Source organism: Poromitra crassiceps, assembly GCF_964638095.1.
Source record: "Poromitra crassiceps genome assembly, chromosome: 13".
Classification (NCBI taxonomy): Eukaryota; Metazoa; Chordata; class Actinopteri; order Beryciformes; family Melamphaidae; genus Poromitra; species Poromitra crassiceps.
Window position 1 is genome coordinate 21,558,116 of NC_139644.1, and position 18,188 is coordinate 21,576,303.

The 18,188-nt window shown below is 43.9% G+C and overlaps 2 protein-coding genes across 3 annotated transcripts; one reads left to right on the forward strand and one right to left on the reverse strand.

Annotated features, from left to right (window-relative positions):
* Positions 1-237: 237 nt before the first annotated feature.
* On the forward strand, positions 238-8,549 carry LOC310787145 (peptidyl-prolyl cis-trans isomerase FKBP10-like). The gene is made up of 10 exons (XM_083648496.1): positions 238-496; positions 1,336-1,481; positions 2,384-2,573; positions 2,683-2,828; positions 3,874-4,063; positions 4,200-4,345; positions 4,967-5,156; positions 6,661-6,803; positions 7,177-7,340; positions 7,725-8,549. The coding sequence occupies exons 1-10, from the start codon at positions 291-293 to the stop codon at positions 7,911-7,913; spliced, it is 1,710 nt and encodes a 569-aa protein (XP_083504622.1). The 5' UTR covers positions 238-290; the 3' UTR covers positions 7,914-8,549.
* A 139-nt stretch (positions 8,550-8,688) lies between these two features.
* Positions 8,689-15,323, reverse strand: LOC310787543 (cytosolic 5'-nucleotidase 3-like). 2 transcript variants are annotated; one of them, XM_083648993.1, is made up of 9 exons: positions 15,212-15,323; positions 14,458-14,556; positions 14,279-14,348; positions 14,130-14,176; positions 13,733-13,818; positions 11,015-11,104; positions 10,706-10,868; positions 10,372-10,572; positions 8,689-10,123 (listed from the first exon to the last, which is right to left on the reverse strand). In XM_083648993.1, exons 1-9 carry the CDS (start codon positions 15,212-15,214, stop codon positions 10,013-10,015), a joined length of 870 nt encoding a protein of 289 aa, XP_083505119.1. In that variant the 5' UTR covers positions 15,215-15,323; the 3' UTR covers positions 8,689-10,012. The 2 variants fall into 2 exon arrangements, with proteins under 2 accessions (XP_083505119.1, XP_083505120.1); XM_083648994.1 differs by having other exon boundaries at positions 14,279-14,338; positions 15,212-15,219.
* Between the last annotated feature and the right edge of the window lie 2,865 nt (positions 15,324-18,188).

Below are 18,188 nucleotides of genomic sequence, written 5' to 3' on the forward strand. Positions count from 1 at the left end.
TAAACTGACTGACTACAGGGTATGTGCTACACTATGGTTAATTTCTGTGTTAATCTGACTAGACATTTGATCAATCAATGATACTGACTGGTGCTGTATTGGAGAATATCCCTGCCCTTTTTGTTAAATCCACGGTCTTTAGTTTGAAAATGGTGACCGGAAGTGTGCTATTTTAATCTGTCAATCTTGACGGATGTTACGCCGTCGCAACAAGTAGTTTGTGTGCAGCGCCTCACATCAGTTGGCTGGCGGTGTATTCTCAGCTCTCCTCTGGTTGCACTCAACGTTGCATGTTACAAATGGAGTCGGCAATATCTTGGATTATACTGTGCATTCATGTCGTTGTTCAGTGCAACCCCGCCAGCCCGTTAATGGATGTTGTTATCGATCGGTACGACATACCCAGAGTATGTCCTCGCGAAGTGCAGAACGAAGACTTTGTCCGTTATCACTTTAACGGGACCTTCCACACAGACGGGAAGAAGTTTGACTCCAGGTAAAGTTGTTCACCCAAATACAAAATACAGTTAACGCTGACACTGTACAGCCACAGCTGCATCCACAGACAAACATACTACTGTTACTGTATACTTTTTTTGTAGCTAGAATGTCTGAAATATGAGCCAAGACTTTCTATTCCCGCGGGAGTTCCATCCTCCTTCCATTCCTATAGTAATAGGGACCATCAGTGGTTTTCGTTGCTGACTTCATGCTTGCAGACCATTGCAGCGAGTTGTCAATGCAGAGTGCAGACGTGTCAAGCCTTGGCTCTCTTCCTGAAAACATAAACACTTTGCATAATTGCAATAGGTCTGGTCCGTGGCATTGAAGTGTGAGTATATTACGACATTACATTATGGTATATGGTACTTCTTAAATCACACATTCATCTCCTATGGTTTCACTGTATTCCTATTGATTTGGGACTAATGATTTCCCCCAGTGGTATTTGTAGTATCCTTATAAAATGATAAAGGATCAAGATGCACACAGAAAAGGGAGAGGTACTTTAGTAGTAAAGTTAGTTTAGTACTTTAGTTAGTGTTGTGGTTATATAATGGTAATGACTCAAAAGAACCCTCTAATTTGTGACAATAAAAATAAATCAGGCAAATTAGAATAAGGGTGCATTCAAGTCCCTTTATTACTGCTGATTTGGAACAGTAAAGAATGCTTTCTTTACAGCATAAACGTTCTATGGTGGTATGTTATGTGCCTCCTATTGGAGAGAACTATTTTCATCAGTGAACAATGAACATATTGTATAGACCTGACATCTCTATTTGGTCATCTCCACCATCTCTAACCATGACCTCCTCTCCTCCCCCTCTGCAGTCATGACCGAGGCAAGGCCTTCATCAGCCAGGTGGGCCTGGGCAGACTCATCACGGGGATGGACCGGGGGCTTCAGGGCATGTGTGTCAACGAGCGCAGGAGGATCACCATCCCCCCACACCTGGCCTACGGGACCATAGGGACAGGTAAGCCCCACACCTGGCCTACAGGACCATAGGGACAGGTAACCCCCACGGGACCATAGGGACAGGCCTACAGGGCCGTAGGGACAGGTAAGCCCCACACCTGGCCTACAGGACCATAGGGACAGGTAAGCCCCACACCTGGCCTACAGGACCATAGGGACAGGTAAACCCCACACCTGGCCTACAGAACTACAGGGACAGGTAAGCCCCACACCTGGCCTACAAGACCATAGGGACAGGTAACCCCCACGGGACCATAGGGACAGGTAAGCCCCACACCTGGCCTACAGGACCATAGGGACAGGTAAGCCCCACACCTGGCCTACAGGACCATAGGGACAGGTAAACCCCACACCTGGCCTACAGGACCATAGGGATAGGTAAGCCCCACACCTGGCCTACGGGACCATAGGGACAGGTAAGCCCCACACCTGGCCTACGGGACTATAGGGACAGGTAAGCCCCACACCTGGCCTACGGGACCATAGGGACAGGTAAGCCCCACACCTGGCCTACGGGACTATAGGGACAGGTAAGCCCCACACCTGGCCTACGGGACCATAGGGACAGGTAAGCAATCAATACTGGCTAAAAGCACAATTAAACCAGTGTGTGAACAGAAAGCTGTTGAGTGTATGTTGGCTGTCTTATGGTTTTCTTGGGCAAACCTGACAGAAATGCATCGTAATAGTCAATCCTACTAGTAACACGCATGAACCAATTTCTCAGCATCATGTGAGCAGAGGAAAGGCTTAACATTACAGATCATTTTTAGTGGAAGCGGTGTGTCATGCTTAACGGAGAGAAAAACTAGACGCTGTCACCAAACTGGCACTCGGAGTGCTGCTGGGCAGCCACAAGTGTGGTTCATTCTAGTTGCAGTTGTTTTGTTTCTCTGATAGGTGGCGTCATTCCTCCCGACGCTGTGTTGGTGTTTGACGTCCTCCTGCTGGACATCTGGAACAGCGAGGACAAGGTCCAGATCCGCACGCTCTTCAAACCGGCCAGCTGCAACCGCACCGCTGCGGCGTCAGATTACGTCCGCTACCACTATAACGGCACCCTGCTGAACAGCAAACCCTTTGACTCCAGGTGAGATCGCTTGTACCCTGCAAATATTTCAACAGTTTTGACTTCAAAGTAGCATGATTCAGTTGTCATTTCTGTGTTTTCCAACAGTTTCGATTTGTGTCTCATTTAGTCACTCCAGGAACAGGACGTACGACACCTACCTGGGACAGGGCGACCTCATCAAAGGCATGGACGAGGGTCTGCTGGGCATGTGTGTGGGAGAGAGGCGGGTCATCTTCGTCCCTCCCTTCCTGGCATATGGAGAGAAGGGCTCCGGTACGAACTCATGATGCCTGTCAAGAATATTTCTCGCCAGGCAAAATAATGTCACCATCCCTATTGTCAGTGGTATTTCATGCATAGAATTAGCTACAAGAGCCGTTTTAGAGTTTCAATTTAAAGAGCCCCTAAAGTAATGTTTTAAGGTGTATATAAAATACTAAAGTAATGTTTTAAGATGTATATAAAATACTAAAGTAATGTTTTAAGATGTATATAAAATACTAAAGTAATGTTTTAAGGTGTATATAAAATACTAAAGTAATGTTTTAAGATGTATATAAAATACTCTGGCATCAAATAGGACGGCACTGGAGCACACCGGTCATCTTTAACAAAAACTTTCAACACATCAGTGATGTTTCCACAGCACAGTGTTTTCTTCAAAGTTCAAATACTCTACTTTGACTAAGCATTTGTGTCTGATGGTTTTTCCACACAAAAAGTAAATGTATCTTGTTAAAGAATCCTTCAAATGACTTCCACTCCTTCTCCCTCATTAAAATCTCAGGAATCTATAAATATGCAAATATTGTTGATTTTTAAAGTTTAACTGCTGAATATTGGATAGGGATTGGCTCCCAAGTATTTGTGATGTCAAAAAGTGAGCACATTCCACTTTCAGCAGACAATTGTGGATACAGCCTTCTAGTGTCAAACTCTGCACACAGTGAAGCTCAAACATTCAAGTGAAGGAGCAGGGAGGAAAAGACATTTTTGAGTGGAGGGGGTCTTTAAAACGTGCTTATAGCTTGAGTGGCTTCATACCTGATGTGTTTTGCCACATGGGAGTAGCATTAAGCTTCAATTAACTTTGCCTGGTCAGAGAGCGTGTACCATGGTCAGCAGGGTCATGGTCAGAGTGGACCGGTACCATGGTCAGCAGGGACAACATTTTAGAGCAGGCAAAGACCAGTGACCGCATATAATCAAGGCATATTGAAATGTTATCATCTCAGAAAGTTACCAGCCAGTGTGACGTGTATTAATTACATTTTAGTGCCATTTGGCGCTTGGTAAACACTGGCTGTCACCCCAACAGGCACCCTGATCCCTCCTCAGGCCACGCTGGTGTTCGAGGTGCTGATGGTGGATCTGTTCAACCCTAAAGACGACCTGAAGGTGGAGGTGAAGGAGGTGCCGGCGGCCTGCACCCGCAGGACGGTGGCCGGAGACTACATCCGCTACCACTACAACGGCACCTTCCAGGACGGCTCCGCCTTCGACTCCAGGCAGGCAAACCTCACATTGTCCGCTCACATAGAAGACGTTGGATCAAGTCTAAGCTAAATCCACACTGACTGATGATCTCTCTCTCCCTCTCTCTCTCCCTCTCTCTCTCTCTCTCTCTCTCTCTCTCCTCGGCAGCTACGAGAGGAACAGCACCTACAACACCTACATTGGGAAGGGCTACGTGATCTCCGGAGTGGACAAAGCTCTGCAGGGGCTGTGTATGGGGGAGAAGAGGAGGGTCACTGTGCCACCTCACATGGCCTATGGAGAAGGCGGAGTGGGTGAGTCTGAAGCTCGGCTTTAGCGGGTTTACGAGTGAAACAAGACGCAATATAACATGCATGAGTTGATTATGTAAAGACTGGATTCAAAAAAATGTTGGAAAGGAAATATAAAGCTCTTGGCCACACTAATCCATCGGAAAACTGACAGAAATATTGAGAACCAGATTTCTGCCCGTTGGGCTGTTTTGGAACATCAACATTCATTGATTAAAAAAAGAACAATTGTAGGAACGTCTCCTATGCTAAATGGACGGTGACGAATCCATCCGTCTAGAAAAAGTTCAACTGGGTTGAACTTTCTGTCCGTCAAAACAGATGGAAATCTGCCGGAGGCTGCCAAGATAACAGACAGCTGTCTTTGAAAATGAATTTAAATGAACAGAGAAATGAACGGACAGACACACATGACAGAATGGACCGCAATGGAAACAAGCCTATGGCTTTATTGTGTTTATATCCTCGGTGATTGTCTGTATTCCCTGTCTCATTGTTGACATTCACCAAATAAAGTCAATCAATCAGTCAGTCAATCAGATGAGTGTGGCCACGCCCTTAGGCTTGTTTGTGGGAGGAGCTCTTACTCCGTCTCTGGTTAAATTAGTGTCTCTCCCGCTGCAGGGGACCTTATTCCCGCCTCGGCTGTGTTGGTCTTCGACATCCACGTCATCGACTTCCACAACCCCGACGATTCAGTCGTCATCAAGGTTACCCACAAGCCTCAGGAATGCAACGTGACCAGCGAAGCTGATGACATGATCCAGTACCGTTATAACTGTTCCATGATGGACGGCACCCTGCTGTACTCCTCGTGAGCGCCCCCCTGCTGCTCCTCACACTGCATCCTCCTCCCGCTCCATGCATGTAACCTCTGCTGCTTCATTGTCTGACAGATTTCAGTAGGCCTGAAACCACAGCTACAACACCAACACCATCATCTGTGACAGTTATATATGCATGATGTGAGGTTTTTATATAGAGGGCTTGGAGTCAAAGGGAAGTGCAATTTTGGGGAAATATGAGTATTACAGTATATATCAATTGCAAGGTCTCAGTGAGATCTTTTCAATGCCAATAGGACACAAGTTAAATCATGACCCATACGTTTTAATTCAACAAAAACCTAATGCCGTAACAGTAGAAGTAGGGTTATGTTTGCTGTCAAAAGGGTGTAACTGCACTGACACCGCTTTTGACACCAAGCAAAACCCCACTTTTGACACGAACAAGCCTTGTGGGTCGATTCTAACAACACTCAGGTCAACTCAAAATGCATGCTGATGTAAGTAATGCAAGCGTGGCAACATGCTAGGAGTGTGAAGTGACTGTTGGTAGCTGAAGTGATCCCTGTGTTATACCCCAACAGAAATGTCAGCCGATGCGATTTCAGCCCATACACAATCATTACATTACGAGTTTTACAGGTCTTTGAATTTGTCAATAAGTGATGTCTCCTTCCGGGACACATACAACAATATATTCTACTAGCAAAATAAGAAAAAAGTTGTAGTGTAGAATAAAATGTATTTTCTTATGTCTATAGAGGTTTATTAAAAAGGTTTATTAGAAGTTTTTAACAGAAAAACAACAACAATTTGATATGATCCATGTAGCTTATAATTTTAAAGGCCTTGGTGAAATTTGCTGAGCATTACTTCCATATAAACATATTCATTCTGATCTTGTTTTATATTTCAGTATTGATTGAAGTGTAATTGCTTCATTTGTATTCAAATTAATGTGTTTTACAATTGTTTCCTTACATACGCCCATATTCTGCATGGCTGTATTGGGGCAATGCTTGTGCCAAGAAGGCGTATTTCACTCTTGCCATTAAAAAAAAAGTTAACAAATATAATTACACTTATATAGTATTGCTCAACATGATAAAAAAAAAAGTTAAAATATTGTGCTTAGTATGTGGTGATGGTAGCTGATCCAAGTTTGATTAAAAAAAAAATTGGCTCCTGTAAAATCTACTATAACGCACTTACGTCCCTTTAGCTCCAAGCCCTCGATATATGGAAAAGTTCTGAATGCTCTGGCTTTGGTTTGCTTATTTTCCTTATTAAAAAGAAAAATATGTAATCCTATATTAAAATGTAGGAGTTGCTACCCAAATAGTCCCAACAAAAGTATAAGCTATATCTAATATGCTATAGGAATGAATCCATAGGAGATAAAACTATCATAAAATATGGTAAAATTACTGCAAACTCACCATTTAATACACACACTGTAAATTCCTTTAGAAAGATTATTGGAATATTATAGTTTTCATTGAACGTTAATGGCTTAGCTCTGCCTCTTTCCAGGGACCATTACGACTCGGCTCCCACCACCACGCTCGGAGCTAACAAGGTGATCCCGGGTCTGGACAAAGGGTTGCAGGGCATGTGTGTGGGCGAGAAGAGGGAGGTGATCGTTCCGCCACACTGGGGCCACGGAGAAGAAGGAGGTCAGTCAGAAGACATCAGCTCTCTGCACACTCTTCTCTCTCTCCTTTCCTCAAGCTCTCCTCTCGCCTGTTCTCTTCTCTCTCTCCTTTCCTCAAGCTCTCCTCTCGCCTATTCTCTTCTCTCTCTCCTTTCCTCAAGCTCTCCTCTCGCCTGTTCTCTTCTCTCTCTCCTTTCCTCAAGCTCTCCTCTCGCCTGTTCTCTTCTCTCTCTCCTTTCCTCAAGCTCTCCTCTCGCCTGTTCTCTTCTCTCTCTCCTTTCCTCAAGCTCTCCTCTCGCCTGTTCTCTGCACACTCCTCTATCTCCTTTCCTCATGCTCTCCTCTCTCCCGCTCTCTGCACAATCTTCTCTCTCTCCTTTCTCTGCTCTCTGCAGCCAGAGGCGTCCCCAGCAGTGCCGTGCTGTTCTTCGAGCTGGAGCTGCTGGACCTGAAGAAGGGCGTCCCCGACGGCTACATGTTTGTGTGGCTGGGAGACAGCCCAGATCCCCTCTTCCCTGCCATGGACCTCAATGAAGACAAAGAGGTCCCACTGGAGGAGGTAAGCCCACAAGCCATATCGGTCCAAGTCTAGGAACATCTAGCCCAGAGGTGTCAAACATACGGCCCGTGGGCCAGAACCGGTCGACCAAAGGCTCCAATCCGGCCCATGGGATGAGTTTGCAAAGTCTGAAAATGTACCTGTACTTCTTTACACTGAAAGAAATGTGAAGATTTGGTGTGATATTATTTTTAGGTTATTAGGCAATGATTTTCTTTGTCTGGCCCACTTGAGACCAAATTGGGTCGCATGTGGCCCATCAACTAAAATTAGTTTAACAGCCCTGGACTCTCTGGACTCAAGCCAACCCCACTTTCGTCTGCTACTGTATATGCATCAATTTGGCAGTGGCAATGCTATTTAACAGCGCTACTCCGTCTGCAGTTTTCAGCCTTCATCATGCTCCAGGTGAAAGAGGGCAAAGGTCGTCTTCGGCCGGGGATGGACGCTGACGCCATCATTAACGACATGTTCAACAACCAGGACCGCAACGAGGACGGGAAGATCATCCCGGATGAACTGAAACTCAAGGACGACGAGGACCCAGACAGGACCATACGAGACGAGCTGTGAAGGAGGCGCGTGTGCAAGAGGCGGGGCAGAGGAGCACAGGCTCTCAGTGGCTGACTGTGGTTGGTTATGCTGCCATGTTAGTAACTGGGGGACGACTAATTTGAGGTTTGGAAATTATTTCAGATATTGGAGTAGGATCCATTTGGATGGCCTCAGTGTGTTGTGCCTTGTTAGTTTATTTTTGCTACATTCTGTTCAAATATGCAAACGATCTCACAACTATTGCAGTAGAAATAAGTACATGAAAACAGTCCAGAGTGGCTGAGCAACATTGACAGAACAAGAAAACATTTATGCAGTCAGTATTTAAGGGTTGTCAATATATGCTACACTCTGGAAAACAGGTTTTTGAAAATGTGAAAGAAATGGTCAGTAGAGATGTGTTCTGTAGTGAAAAAGCCATTGTCCTCAACCATTGAACTACCTATACCACCATGTGGGCTGGGCCCATCTTCCCAGAACATCCAGCCAATTCATGTAATTGGCTGATGGACTATGGACGTACAGTCAGTGCTGTGCCTTAGACCTTCCCCCAAATTGAAAATGCTGTAAATTTTAGAGTGGCTATTTTGTGCAATAACAGAAATTCTATTCTAAAAGTGTCATGTGTTGTGGACCGCATCACACAATAAACTGTTTTATAATAAAATGAAGAAAATGCCTAGTTCCTTCCTCCTACATTGTCTATGTACAGACATGTACCTGGAGATCAACATGGTAGATTGACATTTGGCAGCTCGTCTTGCATGAGACATGAAGATCAGAAACAGATGGAACCAGATTTTATTTCAGGCAAGTTGGAACGTGAAGAGGTAATTCCTTAGGACAGATGAAGAGAAAACAAAATGGATGAATCACGGTACATGGCAAGCACCTTGTCTGCGGATTACAGAAATACTATGTCATCTTTTGAAACTACACTGAAATCTGTTTTAAAGATTTACAGTAAATCATTGTTGCAATGTTTAGGCAGCAGTCTTTTGACTCATTCTTCAAAACTATACAATTAAAATTACATTGATTAGCAAAGGTCATGTAAAACTAAATTAATTATGATAAACTGCTTTTATGCTTCTTGTCCTTTTGATATCTCAACGCCATCCTGAAGTTACAGTAAATGGTTTGGGATAAATTGGGAGTGGATGGTACTATGTGATGAAATGGGCGTAAACCCGAAAGAAAATACCGACAGTCAAGTTGGCAGTCTGTCCTGATGAATCATTTGACAACCAATTGTGTTAGATCAGTAAAAGCATTCAGGACTGCTGCGTTTCCTGTAAAATCAAGTGCAGTTGTCCCAGTTCGACACTTGGGTGCACTGTGGCATCACGCAAGAGAAATAACCATTTCCATAAAACAACACAGTAGTACTGTATACATTTTGTACCGGCAAGAAGTCAAAATAATTGGAGGACTTGATATTGTAACACTAATAGTGAATGATGTGACACACAACTTAACTTCAGTTAAAACTCAGCTGTATAAGGAGATCTTTCAATGGCCATTTCAAACCAAATGGCAAAAGTAAGTGTTGCCCATAATGTTGTGCGTTTCCCTTTATCCTTATGTCACATATGAGGATCCAGATACAAGACAATGACCTGTTGGACAAAACCAACCTTGCTCCTGAAAAACACAAAGTAATCCAAACACCATAACCACATGCACACATCACACTACATTCTGCACACTAGATAGACGGTGCATATCATCGGTAACCTTTGGCTTCCAATGTATGTATGGTCCTGTGGGTAATGTTCATTGTTCCCCAGTTTTATCTGAAACAAAAGCAGCTTTACCATGAACATGAGTGGATGACCAATGGATACTAGAGGAGTGACGTGATGTGTGTGAGTTGTGGTTGTAAACTGCACTTCAGAAAACAGTCTGGCAAAACAATTTCTGATGAACTCAGACATATTGACACAAGTGTGTAGCTTTTAGTCAAATAGAAAATGTTAAAAAAAAACTAGTTGGTTGTAAGGAATCTCTCCACTGGCACTCTCTGAACAGGGGCTTCCTCAGCAGATGACACCGCCCCCCTGTGGCACTGGATTGTCCAATACTCAGTGGCCAGTGAAATGAACCATGTTCTCAGTTCACTTACTACCGGTGAGGTAGAGCAGTATGGCGTTAGCCACTTCCATGGTCTCGTCCTTCACCAGCACAATGTCATATGAGTTCAAGTAGGATTGCTTCCTCTCCTCCACCTGTGATAAATGAGAGAGAGATCATGCAAACAGCTACAAATAGACTAGGATATTTCTAATTTGAATAGTAATGTGCAGAGCAAATCTAAAAAGTAGGCCTAACATTTTTTAGACCTCTGAAAACTGTATTTAAGACTCAAAAGCAATATCAAACATTTAAGACTTCTCAGAGCCTCAAATTTGGATAAACCTTCAACTTGAAGTTACTTATAGTGGTGATAGGGGCATAAATGCCTGTGTGTTTTTACCTTGTCATTGAGGAAGCCGATCTTCAGGATGTTCTCCATGTCCTGCACCCCGTCGGCCATTGTCAGGTCTCCCAGAGAGTCTCCCAGCAGCACCACGTTGGGCCGCGCTCGCAGCTCCTGGAAGTGGCCGGTGTTGAGCAGAGCGCCTTCCCTCTTGTTGTAGATGTGGATTAGCTCTCCCTTGAAGGCCTTCAACACTCCCTGTACATGTGAGCCAAGAACAGGTTAGCAACACATGCACACAGGGGACATCTGGCTTGATCTGGACTCTGGAGCTTTATTCTTTATTCCTAAAGTGTGCGAATCACAGTGCGCTTGTGGTGGCGCTACTCACAGTCTCATCAAAGTCCATGTAGTTGGAGAAGACTTTGACGTTGGGGTGGAAGACTCCGGCCTGGCGAATCACCTCCTCCAGGACATCTCCTATCCCAGCTGAGAAGATAAGGAGGGGGATACTGTGCTCCTGCAGGTGGTCAAAGAACAGCTGGTAGCCCTCCCTGTTGAAACATCGAGTCATTACTGGAGTTGAACTGATAACACTACAATTATTACCCATGTTGTCAATGTTGTTTTAAACATTTTAACTCAAGAACATGAATATAGATGTTCTGGCCTTTGAGAGAAACCAGGCTCTGACTCTAACCTCAGCATGGCATCAGAATCCCGCACCACCATGGCCAGCAGGTCTTTCCTGATCTTCTGCTGCACCAGTAGTTCATGGGCTTTAGTCCACCTGGGGGTGTAGAAGCAGCAGTGCTGTATGGTCATGCATAGGTGAAGGGAACAGCAGAGTCCTGAATAGCATACCACCCACTTTTCTGATTTTGTCGAGCGATTCAGACAGTCTGGTGTTGCCCTCGTCAATGGTTTGTTCTTGCTTGGAGAAGCAATCAGTCCTTACTGCCTTTGTGGCTGGGACCAAAGTTGGTGATGTTTGGCACATAATATCCTTCTGGAATAGACATCCAGTTTATTTTGGATAATTACTCCATTATTTCAGAACCGTTCACGCAACGGTTTTTCACTGGTGTTTTGGAAAAATAGATTTCTTGAGTTTGAAAACCCCTTCACTGACAAACTGTCTTTGCAAAGATAACATTTTTGGTCAAGATTTACCAACATTGTTGGTAAAGTTGATAAATATGCTGGCTAACCATGGATATAACTGACTTATAAATGACTTAACTGGCTGTGCAGCATCAATGTTGAATAAGCAATCGCAGTAAATAAGCAGCTGGACGTCAGTCACTAGTGATTGGTTTCAGGCTGAATAATTTAGTGGTAATGAAATGCCCATTCAGTCTGACCATCAGAGTAGAAGAGTTGAGTGTAGTTGTACTGATGTCTGTGTCTCCCCTTTCACACCGGACTGGTGACCCGGGAAATATGCAGGGTCAGTGGGAAAGGGTCGCCCTGAGCAAGTCGACCCCGCAAAATGAGCCCAGTAAAGACCGGGGTCAAGTCCCTCCCTGCTATGATTGATGTGAACATCAGTGTGTCCTGGGGCCAAACCTCCTTGGCTCATGCTTCTGGCACGAGTGTGACGTAAAAACCAACAGTGATGTTGAACACATCATGTTGTGATGATGTTATGTGAAAGCCCATGGAGAAGTGATGATTAAAGTCGAACTGAACGCGTAGTGGCGCGTGGGTCGGAGTCTGTTTCAGACTGAAAACATAACTTGTCTGAGATGACAGGTTGAAAGGCGGGTCATAGTAGCATGTCGATGATTTGATTTGACAATTCTGGGGACTGGCTTTGGTATTGGCCAATCCTGGCGTGTTCCACCCGCAAATCGAGTGGGATTCAGCGTGTTGTTGTGCTACGCGAGTGAGATCCGCCGAGTACCAGGCAGCCAGCTACTTCTGTGTGGAACGAGCGGACAATCCGATGCATGGGTGCTGCCCGCTGGCCTGGAATCTCCGAGGGGCGACCCCTGACAACCAGGCTCTCAGGCGCGCGCCATTATTGCGGTAAATACAATATTCCTGGAATGCGAGTTTGAATAAGCCAGTTACATTTCTTTGCATTCTCAGACATTACCGTTTGATTTATTTAGTATGTTCCCCATACAATTGGCCAAGTTAGTAGTTAGTTTATGGGCTAAAAATTCAAAAAAAATGCACTAGGCGCCATTTTCTCCTTCATTTGGAAGAGAAAATTATCCTGAAATGAAGATTTGATTGACAGCTGCCATGTCGTGATATGATTGGTTGAAATGGGGTAGCAATTTGATAGTACTAGGTGACGTCAGCAAACTGTAGATTACTATTATGAATGAAATCTTGAAAAATGAACTTTTGATGTGAAAAAGTGTGAAAAACTAAAGAAATTAGATTTTTGTGATTTTTTTTTGGCATACATTATTAAATAGGTGCACTGCATACCCAGGTATTTGAACTAAAAGAAAAGAAAAGTCATTTTTGGGTTCAGCTCGACTTTAAGGAAGTATGCTTGCATAAGCCAGTCTGTCTGTGGGTCTATTATGAAGAGAAGTGAGAGGGCTCTACTGTGTATGAGACTCAGAGAGCTGCTTCCAACACAGACAGGGTGGACCCAGATCAGCATAGCATAGGTTCACACAGAGAACCTACGCCTTGCCTTGCCTCAACCCACGCCTACGCCTGCAGACCTTGAGCTGGGCGTGAACCTATTACACGCTTTTGCGACCACACCGCACGCCTTTGCACGCCGAACCTGGAGCCGAGTCACAAGCGCCTCTCCTCTCTCTCCCGACTGTATTTTTTCATGTGTGGTCCCGAATTATCATAGGTAAAATAAATCGGATATATTTAATGTTCTATTGATGCTGGATATGTATAACCAGGTCTGACTATAGTCGGACATTTTAGAGAGGTGATCTTGCAAGAATATGTGCTGGCACAACAACATTGTCCATCTTGCTTCTTCGGTCGCTATTCTCTCTCATGAGGATTTGTTTGCAGACAGGGAGAAAGCCCCACGTGATAGCCACCCGTCAATCTCTCTCTCTCTCTCTCTGCTCAACACTGTTGTACTCCATTTTATTTTGAAATTCAGTTGACTTTGCCATTTCCCACGGATATTGTCGCGTTTTTCTTTCATGGCTTGACAGAAGAAGCCTGCCTGCACGCGCCTTGTCGGCTTGAAAATAGAACTCACGCCTAAACGATAAAATCGACAAGGCACAGGCAAGGCGTGGGTACACGCAGGGTTCACGCTCAGGCGGCCGGTGTACACAGCCTCGTTGACTAAAACGGACGCCTATTTAAAAGCATGGGTAAAGGCAAGGCATAGGCAAGGCTTGGGTCGCCGGTGTGAACCCAGCCTAATATTTGCGGGTTGTGTCAGTGTGTGAAAGCTGACTTAGGTGCTACTCACCACTCCACCATGAGGGGCAGCTTCTCCTCTATTGACCGAGAAGAGTCGATTTCTATGGGGTAGTATTTGTTGAGCAGCTCTTTCAGCTGGAGGAGAAGGGAGAATACTCAGAAACATGTAACTGGCTAGAATGCATATAGAAAAGACAGTCCTGTTTAACCCAGTTAGCCATTAGATTAGAATGATCATTTAGCTGATCATTTAGCAGAAAAAATGCAAATCTCTGCACAATGGTATACACCGATATGGCTCACTTGTAATGAATACTATGTAGGAAAAGCAAATCTGTCTGAGTCTACAATGATTTAAATTTTGTAAAAAAAAAAAAAAAAGAGCCTCATAATCACCAACATCACATCACACCAACATCACAAACCCAAGGAAATGCCAGAAGTACCTTTTCTTTGCATTCATCAGTGATGAGTGTGCTGTTGTCCAGAATGTCTGCAAATAAAACGGAAATAAAAAAAAGTGTCATGGCTATTTTTGAACAAAACCGAGTGTTTATGTTCATGTCAAAGCTTGCAAACATGCAGTTGGACTTACTGTGACAGGTAGGACACCGCTTCCCGTTAAATGCAAATCTTGTTAGGGTCATGTCAAAGTCTGAGATCACCTGGCGTTACGTTAGGTAGAAAAACAGACAGACACACTTAGACATTGTCCACATAGTGCAGATGTTACTGGTGGTGCGAACACCTGTCAAAGATCAGGGGATCGTGTACCTGCATGCTGTTGGAGCCAGCCTTCTGCATGGTCTGAAGGAGCTCCTGCACCCTCTGAGGGTCTCTCATACACACCGTGGGATTGGATAATTCTGTGATCTGTGCCAAAGACAGTAAAGTAAGTGTGTGTGTGTGTGTGTGTGTGTGTGTGTGTGTGTGTGTGTGTGTGTGTGTGTGTGTGTGTGTGTGTGTGTGTGTGTGTGTGTGTGTGTGTTGGGGGAGGGAGAGAGAGAAAGAGAAAGAGAGATTGTACATAATATATTGTACATTTATTATAATGTCCTTATTGTTGCATTATTGTTATGTGTTTACTTTGGCAATATAAGCACTGTCTTTTCATGCAAATAACGCTAATTGAAAATTGAAATTGGGAGAGATTGCGCAAGATGTCACAATGTGTTTTATAAAACTGACTCTAGTAGCTTGCTTGTGAGCATCAGATATGCGTCTAGCTGACTAACCAGCACTAGCTAATAGCTACCATAACTACTCACTGACTCTGTAACGCTAGTAAGTTAAATGCTCAAAACACTGAAGGGTAACGTTAACGTCACAAAATGAACCCATTCTCGCTGTGCAATTAACATTAACGCTAGTTAATCGTAGTCGTACTGTCACTCACAACAACAGACGGTTAGCTAAACTAACAGAACTTTACAGCTAGCTGATTAAGCTAGCTAGCGCGTTAGCTCATGTACGAATGCATCATTTTTGGTGCTCCAGCATTCATTAGCAACTTGGTGAATGTGCTTACCATTTTCCCGGGAATGTGCTTTTTCGATCAGTAGACGTTGATTTTGACAACAAAGTCTGTCATAGATTGCTATGCTGCTCGGTGGACGACCGATTCAGAACGCTGCAGCTGGTGCCGCCTTCGGGTGCTGTCGGGATGATCCGATGAGAACGCACGCGAACGACCCAACAAAAGTCGTTAAAATATGACTCGCAAAATTGGATTTGTCTGGGATACTCGAGTTACCGAGATGTGAGATTTAGTGGGCAGCATGTATTGTCTACGCTGTCATTTCTTCAAACCAAGAGCACTTGAAAGCGTGAGAGTCGTACTTTCAACTTGCGGAATGTTGAAGCTTACGTGGAACACTTGAAGGCATCATTTCTACTTGTATAACTGGGACAGTGTGTACTCCGTACTCTTCTCCCAAGTCATATGAAGGTTTCCAGGCCCATCTGGCCCGACAGTCTGTGACCCAGTCTAGGTTACAGAGAGATAGGCCTACTGACAGTCTGTGACCCAGTCTAGGTTACACAGAGAGATAGGCCTACTGACAGTCTGTGACCCAGTCTAGGTTACACAGAGAGATAGGCCTACTGACAGTCTGTGACCCAGTCTAGGTTACAGAGAGATAGGCCTACTGACAGTCTGTGACCCAGTCTAGGTTACAGAGAGATAGGCCTACTGACGGTCTGTGACCCACTGTAGGTTACACAGAGAGATAGGCCTACTGGCAGTCTGTGACCCAGTCTAGGTTACACATGCAGAGATATAGGCCTACTGGCAATCTGTGACCCAGTCTAGGTTACAGAGAGATAGGCCTACTGACGGTCTGTGACCCAGTCTAGGTTACAGAGAGATAGGCCTACTGATGGTCTGTGACCCACTCTAGGTTACAAAGAGATAGGCCTACTGACGGTCTGTGACCCAGTCTAGGTTACAGAGAGATAGGCCTACTGACGGTCTGTGACCCAGTCTAGGTTACAGAGAGATAGGCCTACTGACGGTCTGTGACCCAGTCTAGGTTACAGAGAGATAGGCCTACTGACAGTCTGTGACCCAGTCTAGGTTACAGAGATAAGTCTACTGACAGTCTGTGAGCCACTCTAGGTTACAGAGACATAGGCCTACTACTGACAGTATGTGACCCACTGTAGGTTACAGATAGGCCTACTACTGACAGTATGTGACCCACTCTAGGTTAGATAGGCCTACTGCTCCACAAAAGACATTCCCTTTCCCATCATGGAAGTCAACAGATCATCAATCTATGTACTGACTACTGCTGGAGCATAGCCTCAATATATTATCATCAGTAGTAGTAATAGTATATTATGCACACTTTATTTTATAGCCCCATGTAATAATGTAATAGGAAAGTATGTATACTGATTACTATAGGTATAGTTCTGAATTTCCCCTAGGGGATCAATAAAGTGCAGTCTTGTCTCATTTTAGGACTATGCAATCAACAGTATTTTAACAAAGAATTTAGCTAGACCCAAGCTACATGACACAACATATCACTTCTAGGTACTATACAGTATTAAACTTATGAAGTCCAGCACAGTGATGACACAGTAGATCAGCCCCCATCTGTTTTATAAAAAGGACTTTAATTGCAAGTGATGACATTAGCATTTCTTACATACAATATAAGGACACAATGTCAGACTATCACATGCAAAGTAAAATATATAGCTTATTCCATGTAATATTTGCAGTGCTAGTTCAGTTGGTCATAAAGTGGAAATGAATATCATTTCTGCCTTCCCTAACCTTTATGCTATAAAGGTGCTATAAAGGTGTTGCAGTTTTTGAATGTCATCCCAACACATTCACAATGACATTCACTTTTTATTTTTTTCTGTTGTTTTTCATCTCAATTACAATGATCTTTGGAGGGTGAAAGGAGACCACAAAACAACACACCAGGATCCCTAATATACACCCAACATGGAGTGAAGTACAATAACACAAAATATTTTATTTTAGAACACATGTGGAAACCAAAATAATCCAATAGTAAACGCCAATAATCCTAACATTTTTGTCAAAAGGAGATCAAAATGGGTTGGCTGGAAGCTGGATAAAAACAACGCATTTCCAAAATACAATCACCTCGTCTGAAGTGGGAAGCAAACTAAAGTCAAGGTGCAAAGGCACCGACTTCAACCTACACTTCTATAAGACTTGACAAAGATTAGATATCGAAAAGTGCACTAGTAGAGACGCTTTTTCCATCTTTGTAAAACGTCAACTAACCCCCTGCAAATGAAATGCATAAACATGCACGCGCACATATGCCCACAAACGCGCGCGCACACACACACACACACAATGTATCTTTCTTGAACCCATGGGAATGCAATGAGCAGTAGGCTGCCAAAGTGCAAAGGAAAGGAATGATTGACGCATTAATTCTGACTGCCTGGAACATGTTAAAGGAAGAAAAGTTACAATGTTAAGATGAATCAATGCTCTGAACCAGAAACATGGAAAATATATGTATCCTTTTTAAGCTGTTGGTTATGTAACCACACTGGAATGATTTCATATCTTTTGTGCCTGATCCGGAGATTACAGATCTCATCATTTCACCCCATCACATACCCGTAAAAAATATTACTGATTGTTAAGTGTTACATGAGCAACAGAAATGAGAGAAACGCACTCCATAAAGCTGCTGTTGTAGGTTGGGAAACTGCAATCTAAAAGCACAATCATCAACAGAACTTTAAGATTTAAAGCCTTTCTCTTTCCATACATGTTCAGTTGAGGCTACAGCGTCATAAGCATCCACATAGGCCATGTTCAGACTAGGAGGCCAAATCTGATTTGTGAACTTTAATGGCCTATTAATGATTCTATCCAGATTGGTTTTATGAGTCTGGACGCTCCAAGTCTGATTTGTGTCACTTGTCCCAAACCACATATGGAGGTCTGGACACACAGATCCGACTTGAACACTTGCCCAAATCAGATTTGTGGCAGTGTG